At 38.4% G+C, this 17,528-nt stretch overlaps 1 protein-coding gene across 2 annotated transcripts in view; it reads right to left on the bottom strand.

Annotated features, from left to right (window-relative positions):
• LOC126335381 (mannose-P-dolichol utilization defect 1 protein homolog) overlaps window positions 1–1,363 on the bottom strand; it is a 408,518-nt gene extending 407,155 nt beyond the window's left edge. Inside the window, exons 1-3 of one of the 2 annotated variants that reach the window (XM_049998599.1) lie at window positions 1,244–1,363; window positions 1,038–1,137; window positions 732–797 (exon numbers count right to left, since the gene is read on the bottom strand). In XM_049998599.1, coding sequence (XP_049854556.1) covers window positions 732–797; window positions 1,038–1,137; window positions 1,244–1,342 — 265 coding nt within the window. In that variant the 5' untranslated portion in view covers window positions 1,343–1,363. Of the gene's footprint in view, window positions 1–731; window positions 798–1,037; window positions 1,138–1,230 lie in introns of both variants that reach the window. The other variant, XM_049998600.1, reaches the window with a different exon arrangement.
• Between the last annotated feature and the right edge of the window lie 16,165 nt (window positions 1,364–17,528).

Consider the following 17,528-nt stretch of genomic DNA (forward strand, 5'->3'; position numbering starts at 1 on the left):
CTGGAATATAAAAGTTTCCATTTGTAAGCGAATACAGTCAATGTCTCGGCACATACCTCACCCAAAATTAACACAGCATACACGTTATGAAAATGATACCACTTGCAGTGAACATGGCCACTGTACAAAGTTTCATATTTAATTTGAACTCAGCAATCGACTAGCAACTGTATAAGGCAGTGAATCTTGTGAAACTTTCAAAGCAGTCACCGACTGGATTACATCTAGTTTAAGCCTTTTCTTCAAAATTTTGTGTGCTTGGCAGTAAAGAACTGATTTGGAGGGGGGGGGGGGTGTCCATCACTGTATGAACAGATTAGAGATTAGATTAGAACAGTGTCAAACCATGACAACAGAGTGTAACAACATATGCACAGCTTTGCATGCACAAAGCATATGTAATGTGAGAAAACACAGAATACATGGGGCTGTAGATATTAAAGTGAACTTCTCAGTCAAGTAATATAGAGGGTCTTCACTGGCACTTTCATGACAAGAAATCTGTATTTCGCACGTCCCACATACGTGGCAAAGCCGTAAGGAGCTCCAACAAAAGACGTTAATTACAGTGTAATACATGAAATACGGTAAGAATATGTTGGCCTAATCCCACGGTGATCAAACGGTAAAGAGTAAGGTTTCCTGATACCGGTATCACAATTTCAACCATGCAAGCGGCTGACTATTCGACAACAGCACAACACGATAAGTATGAAGAAAAATAATCATACCCATAACTGATCCGGCGATTATGACCAACCCGAGGGCTTTGCTTATTGTTGCCTTCAAGCATGGTACTGAAAACAATAATAATGCACTCAGTATAACACATCATAAAACAACAACAAAATTGACAAAATCATAATACCGAAAAAAGTGATTCTAATATGACCACCTGTAAGCAACGACAACGTAAGGTTTACATCTCAACGTACACTTAATACAATCGTACAGAAACCTTAAAGTTTAAACAATGTCCAGTAACAATTAATGCAAATGTCTTGTAGAACTTTTCATGTTAACAAAATGATACCTACCATGAAAAAAATTGAAATTTACAAAATACTCGTCGAAACATTCTGGCGTCAAGAAAAGGAAAATAATTTTCTTAATTAACCCTTCCATGCTGACACTCAGCTGCAAGCAGAAACAAAATTCAACTGGGCTATCTGCGCGGCAAGCAGTTCATATATACTTTGATTAGATCTCCAGCGCTGACTTGTCACAAACCTGAACTACTTACTGACACGCGCTTGGTAACTTTACGTATTGAGAATGACGTGGTCGTAAACGGAGGAGTAGCGCACGTGTAAGACAAAAGTGCGAGTACAATTATTATCATGAAATTGGTCGTTATCTCTTCTGAAACCTGTTAGAGATAGCAACCTTTAAATGACTTTTTTTGTCTAAGAATAGAACACGTGTGCCATGTAGCGGGGGATAAGCGGTTGACAAACCATCACTTGTGTCGTAAACATTAGTTCATCATTCATGAACCACAGTTTGTGAGCCCAGATACTGGAAATATATTCTGTCATTTCATTCAAATATTTTGAGCTGCAGAATTCTTTGTTTGCTTATTCTGTGACAGCGGCACACTGGAAGTAGTTACAGAATGTGATGATGAAAAGCCAACGACCCTATTTTGCATACAGATGGTAATAACATAAAAACGTGCATGTAGTTATGTGCTCCGCAGTGTTTCAGAAACGCTTAAGAATCTCAATAATTTGGTTGCTCATAGTAGTCACATTTCATGTGGACATGTTATTGTAAAAGCATTCTGCCTTTAAGTGAAGTTTCGACATCGTCAGTGGGTTCCTGTTATTTTGTTAATAGCATATGTTTATATGTGTATGTCCGTCGCCTGCAGCAAAGCTGATAATTTGGTACAATTTAGCATTGCAAATTCTGTGGTTTCTACGCAGACATCACGTAAAAGGCTTTCGAAACTCTCGACTGCCCCATTCTATCAAATATTATGTACAAATAACAACTATAACAAAATATCAACTGTCCAGCAGACAAAATACAGCTACGCTAACAACAACGTACTACTGAAAAAATAAAGAAACTCACTGCTGATTTTGAAATGTCGGTGAAAGGTTAAGTGTGTGTAAAAATAGTTAAAGGCAGATTTACCAACGTCAAGTTTATTTGAAAACTAAACCAGACACAAAAGTGAACTTATATGCCTAAAATGGAACTTTACACACAGAGGTAGGAATATCAGTTTACAAAAGGGTCCCAGAGTGGGACGATATAAGTTACCCTACAGCCATAATAAAGTTATGTTACTGTTTCGATGGTTTTAATGTAAAGGAACTAGAGATAATTCCAAAACGCCTGTAACTACAGTTGGTCATCCCACAGTTACAGCCACATATGAAAAGCAACAGTGATATGCACAACTGCTTCTTGTTCCACATGCAAGGAAAACACGAAATAGGGACATCTACATGACTACTCTGCAATTCACAGTTAAGGGCATGGTAGCTTTCTTGTTTTCACTTGTCTGCCAGTGTATAGTATATTTACATTGTGGACTGCATCCCTTCTGTACAGCAGTAATAAAAGTTGACATAAGAGTAGCAAGGGTGTGTTCATCTGTTACATTCTTTTGAATGACAGTTTCGAGAATAACTGATCTGTAACTAAGAATTTTATGTTTTAAATATCTACACACACAAAGTAAAAAATATGCACATTTGTTACAACCAATTAAGTTTGCGTACAACTTATGTCCTGTTGCCTCAGAGTATATAACTAACACCCGATTTTATTTCAGGGTGACGGAGCATCAGAAGAACTTGGATCACATACTGAAATCAAACATGAATTAATCTGTTCGTAATTCTGCTATTTGTTTTGAGGTTAAAATGACAATAATAGGAATTATAGGGCGCTGAAAAAAATTACTCAGCAGTAAATGCTACACAATGATAAAAAAGGCTGATAAGTAACTTAGAGCTTGAAAACCAGAAGATTGTTGTAGGTGAGAGATCCTATATATCAGACCCTAAGCATAGAATTACACAGACTGTAATAATATTCTGTGATATTTTTCCAAAGTTGTTCTTATTACTGTAAAGAGCCATTATTGATGTGTACATTATCTTTTTGTCACTTGTTACTGAAACAACAAAACCAATATAGGGAGCAAGTTGTAATAAAAATACACTTGTTTGTGTGTTACTTGTTATACAGCTGTAGAAATGGCAAATACTGATGATATGGAAATCTATTTTTTGAGGGAAAAAAGCTAGAAGTAAATAAGACCTGAAGACAAAATTCTTGTAGTTTTGTAGTTTTTCTGTCAACATTGCAAAATTTGTTATTTAGAATTTGTATTGTGTGCAGTTTTTTGTAGTCATTGTTGACGAGTTGCAATATTAAGTACTTCAGCAATGCTCTCAGTCCGTTTGTGTTATCAAAGCTCAGTGGTCAAGATTATCAGAGATCACAGATGGCTTATCATTAATGCTTCAGAGTCTACTAGTGTTTGTCTAGGCAGCCCAGGTAGTATGTCTGAATACCATCTTGATCAATTCCTTAATAAGTCACATCTTAAATACTCTTTCTTTTGATGGATGAAAGCATCACTGAGTTCAAAACGTAAATAGGTATTCTCTTCATCCCATTATGTAATTGCAAGTTCTCTTTTTGGATGATGTTTTCCTTCTAGATGCATATGGATATGGGCTAATGTCTAAATGAATTACAATGTTCCCAGTTAGGATTTAACTGATAAAACCAATCATCATGACACACCTCGAGAGTATGTGTCACAAGGATGGAAACTATAATCACATAACAACAGATACTCAGAATTTCAAGCATTATAGATGGTGTGTCGTACGGTTGTATTTTAAGTCAACTTTTTTTCCCTACATATGTTAACTAATATGTGGGCAACCTGAGGGGAATGGATAGGGGATTCAAAAAGATGTAAAAAAAAAATCATATATACATATGGTTGATTTTATTTTCTTAGCTGCAGGTGCATTTTTGTTATATAGCCACTTCCTCTCTCTCTCTCCAAGCACTTTTTCTCTTCATATGTTGGTCTTCTGGTCGCTAAACTAAATCCTCAAAATGTCCACCATTAGCTCCAATATGAGATTCTAAATGCTACCTAATGGATTGTTATCCTCACTTACATATTCTAGGTGTCGGCTGAAACCATTTTTGAACATGTTGCTGTGTACTTTAAATGCCCCCAAAAATAAAAATCCGGTGGATTGAGATTGAGCAGGCCAAAATGTTGTTGCCCCACAACCTATACAATAATTGAGAAACGGTGCCTTAAAATTGGTATTGGTTTGTAGAGCAAAATTAAGTGGTCCCCATCGTGCATGAACCACATGTTCTGACGTAAGTGTAGGGGAGCATCCACCAGCAGAACCTTTAAATGTTGCATTAAAAATTCATTGTATAGCACTCCAGTTAGTGCCCAGAAAGTCTGATTAATTTATCTCCAGTCATACTAGCCTTTACATTAATGCTAAACAGTTGTTGATGTTCTGTTTCCAAAACTGCAACATAATTCTCATCCATTCATATAAGTGTCATGAAAATTCTGCACGCCAATCCTTGTAAACCTTTCTTCATCGTTGAATAGTATGGTAGACAGAAAGTATCAGTCCTGAGCGAGCCCTCATAACCAGTAGCCAAGTGCAAAAAGCTTTTCTGGATTGAAAATCTATTTCTGTAGAACCTTACACTCTCTGAAGATGAAGATGGTAAACTCAAATTCTTACTTTGTGCTATTTCTCTGGTATTGCTCCCAGTATAATCCTCAATGCAATGTATTCTGTCTTCTGGATCAGGTGTTATAACACTATTTGGTTTTTCTCAGTTGTACAATACACAGTAGTCCAATAAGAATGTGGCCGATCAGGTGTCTCATCCATGACTGTATGTTGGACATAACATATCGCTCTCCAGCTGAGGTTGTTAATATACGGTTCTTCAGTGACATCCCTCTCAGAAATAGCTGATTTAGTTACTAGTGGGAGAAGAATGCGCAGTTACACACTAAACATTAGTCCAGTAAGACTGTAAAGTGAGCTTCCACTACTGATTGTATTATCAATACTAAAATGGTTTGTTTATTTACTAGTAGCATGGTAACCATGCTTTTTGTTTTCAGAGATTTGCAAGTATAGGAGTAGAAAGTAGTACCAGTTCTCTTAGTGAAAAGGAAGCTAATGAAATATTCAAAAACATCGAGAGATTGTTCAAAACAAATGGATTAGATCATCACCGAATTGTGACAAGACTTACTACATTCAATTTAGTACTTCATATCGAACTGCACAATCTATAAAAATAGTCTTCTCAAAACGCGAAATACAAGAAGTAGGACGAGTTGAGTTATTAGGAGTACAGATAGAACACAACCTTGATTGGAAACTCCACTGCCTAGAATTGATGGAGCACCTTAGATAAGCTACATTTGCCGTATGGATGGTTACTGTTATGAACAGTTTAAAAATGAAGAAACTAGCTAACGTTAAATGTTTCCATCTGATGATGAGGTTTGGGATCATTTTTGGGGTAAATTCAATATAAACAGTGACAGTATTTTCATAATACACACTCATATTTTAGTATTATCACCTGGTATATTTCTGTTTTCTCAAAAAATTATGAAAGGCAAGTATATAACTGTAGGAGCAGAAGTAGTCTCTACAGGGATTAATGGGGTTAACATTAGTACAGAAATATATCAGAAACGTGGATGTATAAGTATTCAACAACCTGGCAGACCATATTGATGTCTTGTTGATAAAATGGCAGAATTTTAGACTGGATTAAACAATGTTATATTGGGAAACTAGTACTATTCAATTGAAGAATATGTTCACAGAAACTCTTAAGTGTATTGTTTAGCTTTATTTTATAATCAAAATTAGAACAACAATACAATAGCCTTTTGTATTTTTAAGTCTTTTCACTGTTTTGCACTTGGGATTAAATGGCCGCCAGCGACTTTTTTCTACATCTCGGAGGCCCCTCTCCAGGGATCCATGAAACATGACTTAACATAATGTAAACTCAGATGATGGAACCTCCAGGTTGGTTGATTTTGTCATCTTTACATAAATAGTACTCCACATTTTTTAATGTAGGCCCTAATGCAACATACACTGAAGTGAGGAAAGTCATGGGATATGTAGTAACACGATTCACATTTCCGTCGCACTTCACCTAGTGTAGACCGGGAACTGTCTGCTAGGCATGCCTGATGTGAACTGGCTGGGCACAGCCCATGCTGCCTGAGTTGTTGTTGTTGTTGTTGTTGTTGTTGTTGTTGTTCCACCGGCAGAGGGTGCGGCCGAATTCTCGCGTGCACTCTGGTGGGCGGGACTTTACTTGTGGCAACTACTGTCCGTGACGCGCCATGCTGATGTGCGCATCCCGCGATCTTTCTGGTGGCTACTGCAGGATACCTCCTAATTACCATGTTGGAACACCTTATACCTGATATAGTGCAGCAGCTCAATATGGCATGGACATGAAAAGTCACTGGAAATCCCCTACAGAAATATTAAGCCAGGCTGCCTCTATAGCTATCCACAATTGCAGAAGTGTTTTGCCGAATTTTCTGCATGAACTGATCTCTCGATTATGTCCCAAAAATATGTGATGGGTTTAATTTTGGGGAATCTGGTTGGCCAGACCTTTCACTTGAATTGTCCACAGTGTTCTTCAAACCAATCGTGAACAATTGTGACCTGGTTACATGGTGCATTGTCACCCAAAAATTCCATCGTTGTTTGGGAACATGGAGGGCTGTAAATGGTCTCCAAGTAGCCAAACATAACTATTTCTAGTCAGTGATCAGTTCAGATGAACCAAAGGATGCAGTCCATTCCATGCAAACACAGCCCACACTGTTATGAAGCCACCACCAGCTTGCATAGTGCCTTGCTGACAAGTTGGGTCCATGGCTTCATGGGCTCTCTGCCACACTTGAACCCCACTACCAGCTTTTACCAGCTGAAATCAGGATTTGTCTGATCAGGCCATAGTTTTCCAGTCTGTGATCCAACCAATATGATCATGAGCCCAGGAGAGGCTCTGCAAGTGATGCGCTGTTAGCAAGGGCCCTTGCATCGGTCGTTTGTTGCCATAGCCCATTAACACCATATTTCATCACACTGTTCGAACAGATATGTTCGTCATATGTCCCACATTGATTTGTACAGTTATTTCAAGCAGTATTGCTTATCTGTTACAGCTGACAACTAGACACAAACGCCACTACTCTCGTTTGTTAAGTGAAGGCCATTGATCACTGCATTATCCGTGGTGAGACGTGATGTGCAAAATTTGGTATTCTCGGCACACTCTTGACTCTGTGAATTTCAAACTATTTCATTCTCTATTTATTTCTTAATGAAATGTACTGCATCTAGTTCCAACTACAATTGGGTGTTCCAAGTCTGTCAGTTCCCTTCTTGCGGACGTAATGACATCGGTAACTTGTTCACAGGAATCACCAAGTCACGAATGACAGCTCTGTCATTGCACTGACCTTTTATCCCTTGTGTATGCAATAGTACCGCCATCTGTGTATGTGTGCATATTGCTATCTCATGATTTTTGTCACAGTGTAATCCCTGTGTGGTCAGACTGGTTTAGGTTTTCCATACTTTCCCTAAATTACTTCAGGTAAATGCCGATGATGGTTTCTACTGTAAAGCCACAGCCTGCTCTTTCTTATCTGACTAGAAAAGTAAGTCTGTAAATGCACATATATTTGAATTTACTTTTTCTTCTTTTCAACCATACAATGACATCCCCAATATCAATGTAAAAATAATCCATGATTTAATAAAACAGCTATTGTGTCTGTTGGTGTAACGAGGTAAATGAACACATATAGAACACAATGAACACTTTAGAATGATTGTTTATGTAGTTATTAACAATAATACACAATTAAGCACACATAACTTTGTATCCTTGTGTCTCTCTCTGTTCCATTAGTACTGGTTATCAATATTCACAAGCAGTTGGAGTATCAATAATTTCAAGCTAGGTTTGTGAAGCCTCACTGGTGTCATAATGGGTTCATAAGATATCACTGCACTTTTTTCTGCACACTCATTGTGATCTGTTAGTAGTCTGAGGATGTTCTGAAGATAATGTGAGACAGAGTTCTGAGTGCAGCAGCTTAAAAAAAAGACACATGTACCAAACACAATTGCAGGCAGTGAGGTGACGTGAATTCAGGGTTCTGTGGTGGTGTGTGTAATGCCACCTGGAGGTGTATGGTAAGGCCCTCTAAGGTTAGCAGCCATTTTAACAGTTTCTTCTGTGAATATGAGAGTAACACGCAATGTGCCACCTATTGTTGTTGAAGACACCATTGGTACCACATTCCTCCCCCCCCCCACCCCCCCCACCCCCCGCTCCCCCAGAAATAGGGCACAGTCAATGCTTATGTGAGTGCGTGCGACAGTGTGGAGGAGTTCTGTGCCTTGGCTTCGATTATGGAGTTGGCTGTGGCGTGATTTCAGATGGTGCCAACCAGACCGGGTCCTGACATTTGTCTTGCAAACCACCGGCAACATTTGCCAAAAACATCCAATGGTAAAGGTAGGTGTAGCATGAACACTGAAGGCTGTATGGCCTTGTGCAGGCTCGATGACCATGGGTGATGTTGCTGCGAACTGTGACAGATGATGTGGAGATGGTGGCAGATTCGTCCGATGACCCATGTGCCTGGAAGGGCTGCTCGGGGGCAACAGTCCGGGATACAGCCAATGTTTCTGAAAGATGGAAATCTGTGGCAGGATCACAGTAATCACAAAAAGTATTTGGTTTTGGTACTATTAGTATGTGCCTGTTTTGCCACAAATGACAAAATGAGCTGAGCCAGTGCTCTGAGTGGCATTGGTCAATTCCCAGTTATGAGGCTTGTAAAGGCATGATAGAGAAAACTTTGTTCATCATTCCAAAGTTGGCATCTGAAGCAGGCTATTGAAGGTACTCTAGATAAAGCAGAATGCAGTGATAATGACCACATAATAATTGTGTTGCTGAAGTACAGAATTTGATAGGTGGTGAGAAACAGTAACAAAGCATTTTTCTTCAAGTGCAAAGCACAATCCCTGGACAGCTGAGCCTCAATAACGCTAATGTAATGTTCAGCCCCATTGTTCGACTTAGGAAAGAACAGTGCTGTTTGTATATGACGAATCCCTTTTTGTTGGCAGAACTGCTTAAATTTCAACAAAGAAAACTGCAGATCTTTGTCTCAAACAATTATTTGTAGCAGATCAGCAAAACAAAAGACAAAAGCAAATGTTTTTTATAGCGGTAGTGTTAGGTGTTGAATTCATTGGAATGACAAAAGGTTATCTACTGTATTCATCAACAATAATTAGCCATGTTGTGTTCAGAAAGGACTGGCAAAATCAATGTGGATGTATTGTCAAGGACAGTCAGGTTGAGGCCAACGTAAAAATTCCTGCCATGGTGCTGCCTGGTTATCCATGCATGCACGACGGTGGGCTGTTTTCTGTCTGTGTGCTTGTTGCGACTGAGCCGAGTATAATGCTGGTGCACTGTCTGGTTAATTCTAATGATGCCCTAATATCGTCTATATTATACTTTCAATGCTGTTGCTGCAGTGATGTGGGAATCATGACCTGTTTTTTCATTAGGAGTGTGCCATAAAATTACAGCATTCTGAAGATAGAGGCTATTGTGTTGTGCATAGTATTTGTGTACTACTGCATCTGAAACTGATTTCAGATTATAAGGTCTGAAAGTAATATTAATGCAATCACAGTGGTTGCCTGCTCAGTAGCCTGCACAATCTGCCAACAATCAATGGGAAAAGCGTTCAGTCCTTGTGTATCCGATTCATCAGTTTGAAGACAAGAAGCTTCTGATGCATCGAATTCCAGATCTTTTCCCATAGGTAAGTGAGAAAGTGTGTCTGCGTTTGCAAGCTGTACCATAGGGACCTAGCGAACGTAATAGTGACCAATGTTGCAGCTTCTGTGATGTATAATCAATAACATCTTTCCATCAGATGAAAACAAGCAGTCAGTGGCTTATGATTCGTCATATAAAAAATTTCTAACATGCAGACATTGATGAAATTTCATGATGGCTACGGCTTCCTTTTCCAACCAACTGTAGTTGACTTGAGCCTTGTTCAGCATCTTAGATGCCAAAGCTGTGGGGTGTTCAGTGTCTCTGACCTTGTGAGATAACACTTCTCACATTCTATGTGTTGAGGGATCATCTGCAAGCACTATTGGTTTTTGTGGATAAAAATGAATTAGGTATGGGCAGCTAAGCAATGCATTTTCTAACTTTGGAAATGATTGTTACCATTCTCCAGTCCATTGGAAAGGAACATTTTTACACTGGAGGCAATGCAAGCGAATGGTGATTTGTTCTACGTTTAGAATAGATTTGATATAGTAGGTTAGTTTGCCCAGAACTGCCTGTAGTTCATCTACATTTTTAGAGAAGGTAATCACCAGGTGGACCTTAGTCAAGGGAATAGCACTGTGAACATCAATGACATGCCCCAAATATTCAGTTTCAGTACTGAAAAACAAACACTTCGCTAAATTACACAGAAGCCCTGTATTGGTTAAAACCTGAAATCAAGAGATTCCAAATTTTTGAGATGCTATTCCTGTGTTGTCTGGACACAGTGATGCCATCCACATAATTTGAACACATAATTTGAGCATGGAAAACTGTTTGACAGCACTTGTTGAGAAAGCACTGAAATAAGACAGAATCAGATGTTTTTCCGAAGTGAAAGTGATGGTATTACTACAAGCTTATGTGTATCTTGACCATCGTCAGTTTTTTTTCGTTTCCTCATCAAGGGGAAGGTGATGGCAAGCATCAGGTAATCAATTTCAGAAAATAATTGTCCACCTGCTAGGTGGAAGTGAGAAAGGATAAAAAAAACCTTCTGAGTATTAACAGTCAGCACAGGGTCTGAGTTTCCCTTCAGTTTTCTTGTGATAACTAAAGAAGCTACCCACTGGCTAGCAGAACTTGAATCCAGGATGCAAATTTGTTCTAATCTGTTGAGTTCAGAAGCATCTTGATCATGAATGACATGAGGCTCCGGACATGCCAGGTAGAACACTGTTTTTCAGTGTTATGTGTGCTTGAAAACTCTTTGCATGTCCCAATGTTCCTTCAAACAAATGTCCATAATTTTGACACAGTTGATGAATATTGCCCTGATTATCTGTTCCAAACATGCAATAAAATTGGGACTCGAGCATGATTGGAGTACTATGAATGGCACTGAAACAACTGCATTTGGATATTTTGCTCGAAAAGTATGCATCCCAAGAAAGAGATACTTTTGCCATTGTAGGATGGGACGTGCAGGTGTTATGTATATAATAGTTTGTAGTTTGTTCTCTAAACATGAGTGTCAGTTCTGACTTTTAGAAGAATGCTTTTATATGCTTTGTGAGAGAAATAACCTTTTGGTGTTTGTCAATGTGAGGGGAGCTGATTTGATTCAGACAAGTCTGACAATGTGTGTGTTACTTCACAAATTGTGCACTTGTGTCTACAGTTCCTGTGAGCATTGCCAGGAGGAGTGGGAAAAGATTCAGAATCTGAGACCGTATTGATTTCCATTTGGTCAAATCTAGACTGAGGTGGAAAGGAGTTTGCTTTTCACTTCTTTTGCAGGTGCACTTGCCTTGTGTATCCTGACTTGTGACAGTATCGGCATTCTGTTAGGTGGAAGAAGCAGTGTTTGCAATCATGCATGACATAACACTTGACACAAGCCTTCGGAGCACATGAATTTGCAATATAAATGTCTGGGCATCACATGCCCTGCTACACCATGGTTTGCAGCTGTTGTCAGCTCATGCTATGTATGCCAGAGCCAGATTAGAACTAGGCTCAGAGCGTGTTGCAACAACAGACACATTAAAGTCAGATTTTTGCGATTGTTGAAAAATGTCAGTATTTCACATTTTAATAATTAAATCATAATGTAGGATGAATATTTAAGTCCCTTGAACTTAAGTGGGTAATGCAGATTAAATTAAATTAAATAGAAACTCAGGCTAAATGTTTTCAGTGGTACAAACTGAGAGACATACCACCATTGAAAAAAGTTCCTGTTAGATAAAACTTACTTATAACTAACACAGTCTAATGAGGCAGAAATTTTCATTTGATGGAACCTGTTGCCTCACTCATAGCTGACATCTAAGATGTCAAGGAATTTATCAAGATGACTGTTAAACAGTCCATTACCACTTTGAATGACACCCATGCAACCCTTTCCTTGATGTTCATCTTTGTGACAAATTCTTTGTCACGTGCAAGTGTCCAAATCTTGGGTCCATTAAACACTCCTGCCTTGATCATCTCAAGGGGTAAAGCAGGAAGAGCACAGGCATTCACTATCTCTATCGAAGGCTGTAACAAACTGTTGAATCAAAAACAGTTTGATATGGAGTGGAGGGAAAATTACTTTTTCTCAACTGAAAATTGGATCAGTGACATTTGGCCTACTGACTTGCAGAGTCTCAAGTATGGATCAGTCCTCCTGATTCCAGTGCCTATTGTGCTTGTGTGTCCCACACACAAAGAAAGCGGGGCTGCTTTGTAAATCCCCTTTGCTAGCCTAGTAGCAAATTAACCATTTTGAATTCTGTGCATATTGTCCAGTTGTGCTCTTGGTATTGAGTAGGATAATCACAGTCTTCATGTCATTATGCTACTCTCAAAATACACAGTATGACCAACTGGAACAGGTGCAAAGACATTTCCATTATTTGATTTAACACACTTCAGACAGGGTTTTGAGCAGTCTACAAATTAACATCACTCATTTGGATTATACAATGCAATCCCTGATTCCTGGGGAACATGTGAAACATTATGACAATAAACATAGTTATTTTGCTCTGTAAAATATGAAAGAAAGGCCTTTGCCTGCTTTTCTTAATATGACGCTTTTACAGTACCACTCAGTACACATTTTTCTTACAATCTAGGGGCCAACACTTCAGCTGCAAGTATGGAGAGACCCAAATCAGGTTCAAGGTCATTCAGTTCATGCTGGCTAAGCTGATGGCAAGTTGAGGAGATTGTGAGTAATCAAAGTCACTTTCTTCATCTGTGTCTGAGTCATGTTTGCCATCTGCATTTGAAGTAAGTCATGTAAAAACTGGCTGTGGTTGCTCGTCAACATGCATAGTGGGTCTGGTTGCTGAGGAGATATTAGGACATGATATGTTTTGTCTGCTTTTGTACCAGCTCCCTTTGTATTAACTATACAAAAATAGTAGTCACTTTTGTGATCCACATGTTCTCACCAACACATGGGGATTTTGAAAGGTAAACCCTAGTGCTTTTCTTTCATCCGATCATGCAGCATTTCCCCAAAGTTGTAACAGACAGTATGTGTGGTGCAGGTTCTCTCGTGGTTGCCAAGAGTAAGTCCAAAGTATGTTTTATGAGCTTGCCTCACAGAGGATGTTGCATTGCTTCTTTGATGAATAAGGGTATAGTACCCATGCAAACTGTCTGGATGATTATTACCTTGATGTCTCTTCATAGCCATGATGAAACATCATCATATCTGAAAGAAAAAAAGGTACAATATCACAACCCTGTAAATAACATAAAAACATCTAAGTAAATAATTTAACAACAACAAATGGCTGGAATGGAAAGCTCAAATTACATGAAAACCAGAGCATGGGGAGCAAAACTAATTTCACATCTGAAGGCAGCAGATAAAAAATATTAAGAATCAGTATAAAACTCTCATTATACTTAGTCACCAACTTGGCTAATTGTTGTTATTATCTGGAGGGAAAATTGACTGATCTCTTGATTATTAATGAAATTCTTGTTAACAAACTGCAGCTTATATGAAAAAGTGTGGTAATAGCTGATCTTCACTCAAATTTAATTTAATATCAATAAATGTGGAAGCATATCAAAATGCTGTTCCATCTGTCATTGAACTGAGAGACCACCAACTGAAACAATTTCAGCATACGTGACCAATTCTTCATGCTCCACCAAGGACTTACAGTGAAACTGCCAGGTTAGTAACCTTATAAACTCCTCAAATTATCTGTTTGGGATTTGGCATTTTGTATGACAATGGTGGAAAGCTGAATCAGTTTAGAGGTACACAGGGAATAGATTCCAGAAATTGTTCAAGTAGGGTACTTAAGGGGAATGTAATTAAAATTTATGTACAAATTTGCAGCTCCAGTTTTTTGTGAAGAGAAGCAAAAGTGTAGTAGGGAAGGAAAAAGATAAGGCTCAAATTCAGATGATAAATAAATGAAGTAGAACTATTGCTTAGTAAAACAAAAGCAAACATCAGGAAATGGTGCACACATTTGCTGATGTTGCAGTGCAGCCAAAGGAAATGAAGGATTTATTCTGGAAAACTGTATAGAAAATAGATTAATGTACTACTTGCAGAAACCTTTTAAAAATCTAGACACTCTTATAGTTGCTTCCAATTACATTTACTCCTTAATGATGTTTCTTGTCTGTAACAAAACTCAGTTTCAGCTGAACTGTGATTTACACAACCACAATATGATTACTGCATAATAGGTGCAAAACAAAGTGTTGGGCTATAGATAGAGAGATGCTGAATGAAACATTTAGCTGTCAAGAGAGCAATCTGTGAAGCCTTCGGTGACTACCATAGCAGAAAATTGTCAAGTGATCTTTCACAAAACCCAAAGAAATTCTGGTCATACATAAAGGCTGTTAGTGGCACAAATGTTAATGTCCAGTCCCTACTGAATGACACATAAAGTGAAATTGAGGCTAGCAAAGCAAAAGCTGAAATGCATAACTCTGTTTTCAAAAGTTCTTTTACAAGGAAAAACTAGGAGAATTGCCCCAATTTAATCCTTGTATCACTGAAAAGATGAATGAAATATGTATTAGTGTCAGTGATGTTGAGAAACGGCTGAAATAATTAAAATTAAAAGCTCCAGGGCCTGATGGAATACCTGTCAAATTCATCACTGAATTTGTGACTGAGTTAACCCCTCTTCTAAGCTATAATCTGTCGTAGCTCCCTCAAACAGAAATCCAAGTCCAGTTCATGGAAAAGCCACAGATCACACCCATCAACAAGAAGGGTGGTAGAAGTGCTCCACAAAACTGCCATCCAATATCCTTGACAACAATTTGTTGTAGAATCTTAGAACATATTCCGAGATCAAACATAATGAGGTACTTTGACCAGAATGACCTCGTAAATGCCAGTGAGCAAGGATACTGAAAACATTGACCATGTGAAACCCAACTCACACTTTTCTCACATGACATACTGGATCAAGGCAACCAGGTAGATGTTGTATTTCTTGATTTCTGAAAAAAAATTGACTCAGTATCACACCTATCCTAATTGTCAAAAGTACAATCATATAGGGTATCAAGCGAAATTTGTGACTGGATTGAGGACTTTTTGGTAGGGAGGATGCAGCTTATTATCTTGGAGAGTCATCTGATGATGACTCTCCATTCAAGAAAATAAGCTGTGTCCTCCCTACCAAAGAGTGGAAGTAACTTCATATGTGCCCCAGGGAAGTGTGTTGGGATCCATGGTATTCATGTTGGATATTAATGACCTTACACACAATATTAACAGTAAAATTAGGCTTTTTGCAGATGATGCAGTTGTCTATAATGAAGTACTATCTGAGGGGAGCTACATAATAAATATTCAGTCAGTTCTGGATAATATTTCAAAGTGGTTCAGAGATTGGCAACATGCCTTTAACATTCAGAAATGTATACTTTTGCACTTAACAAAATGAAAAAATTTATTATCTTATGACTATAATGTCACTGTAGAAATCAGCCAGCTCATACAAATACCTGGATGTAACACTTTGTAGGGATACAAAAGTGAAAGATCACATATGTTCAGTCATGGGTCAAGCAGGTGGTAGACTTTGGTTTACTGGTAGAATACTGCGGAAGTTTAATAAATTTGCAGAGGAGATTGCTTACAAACACTCATGCAACTGGTTCTAGAATAGTGATCAAGTGTGTGGAACCCATACCAAATAGGACTGATGGGGGATATTGAATGTATACAGAGAAGGGCAGCAAGAATGGTCATAGGTTTGTTTGTTGTGTAGGAGAGTACCACAGAGATAATCAAGGAACTGAACTGGAAGATTTTCTAAGACAGATGTAAACTATCCTGATAAAGTCTATAAACAAAGTTCCAAGAACCAGCTTTAAATGATAGCTTTAGGAATATATAACAACTCCCTATATATTGCTCACATAGGGATGATGAGGATGAGATTAGAATAATTACTGCATGCACAGATGCATTCAAGCAATCATTCTTCCTGCACTCAACAAGTGAATGGAAGAGGAAGAAACCCTAACAACTGGTACAATGGGACATATCCTGTGCCATGCACCTCACAAGGTTTGCAGAGTGTAGATGTAGAAGTGAGAAAGCCTATGTCCAGATTGGATCTCTGCAACTTCCGCTTACGTCAGAGAAACAAAAATTTTGTAGCCAACACCCCATCTTATTTCACAGTAGGTGTACAGTTAACAGCATACAAAAGAATCAGCCATTCACTTAAGGTTTTGGTTATATCCTCACTGAAGGCACAAAACATTTGGGATGGAAACTTTCACAGCTTTTTGGTTTTGTATAACAAGCAACATTAACATTATATTTGCAATGCTTCTATACAGTTATCTGGAATCATTATCCACTGAGTTTTCTGAACACTTTTCTCTGCATTTAGGGGTTGCCAATATTATGTGTCTCACATTCAGTCAAAATCTTCTGCAGTGCCTCATTTTTCTGAGCCTGACCAGTCCCAGTGCATTGCAAGATGACCTCAAAAGTTACTTAATTCTGGTAATGAAACAAGGTATCATCACTCCTATCATGTCTAATCAATGGCCTTGGTAGTTTTACACAAGCCAAATGCTTTGCATTTGTGGTTATTTCAGAGTAAATGTAAATGCACACTCATACATCAACATCCATCTCATTTTCCAGCCTGCAGAACTGGTGTCAAAATTGTTTGGTGGCCAGTATTTCTCCAAACTTTTGACAAAAGGGTGTTTGCAATTTTGATCAGTCATTCATACCAAGTCATGGACACGCACGCACTTCAGAGTGTATGAGTATGACAGACTGCCTTTTGCAGTTGCTAGTGCATCAACAGTTTTATGTGAGATAACTAAATACAATATATTGTGGACACTTAATTACATGGACGATGCTACAAGAGAACAACTTTTGGTAAACCTATGCCCTCTACATCCTACAGTAAAATGGACTAAAATGTTGTGATAACCACAAGACTGACCAGTCAACTAAGTGCAGTGGTAAGTGTTGTGTGAACTGCTATCTCACTCTGCTTTTGCTTGTTGTCTTGTAAAGTTGTATGTTAATAGTGACCTATTAAAAGTGTGTAAATCTTCAGTAAATTGTTGTTATGTTTTACCATGCATCATATCTCATTTGT

This window comes from Schistocerca gregaria, chromosome 2 (genome assembly GCF_023897955.1).
Source record: "Schistocerca gregaria isolate iqSchGreg1 chromosome 2, iqSchGreg1.2, whole genome shotgun sequence".
Taxonomy (NCBI): Eukaryota; Metazoa; Arthropoda; class Insecta; order Orthoptera; family Acrididae; genus Schistocerca; species Schistocerca gregaria.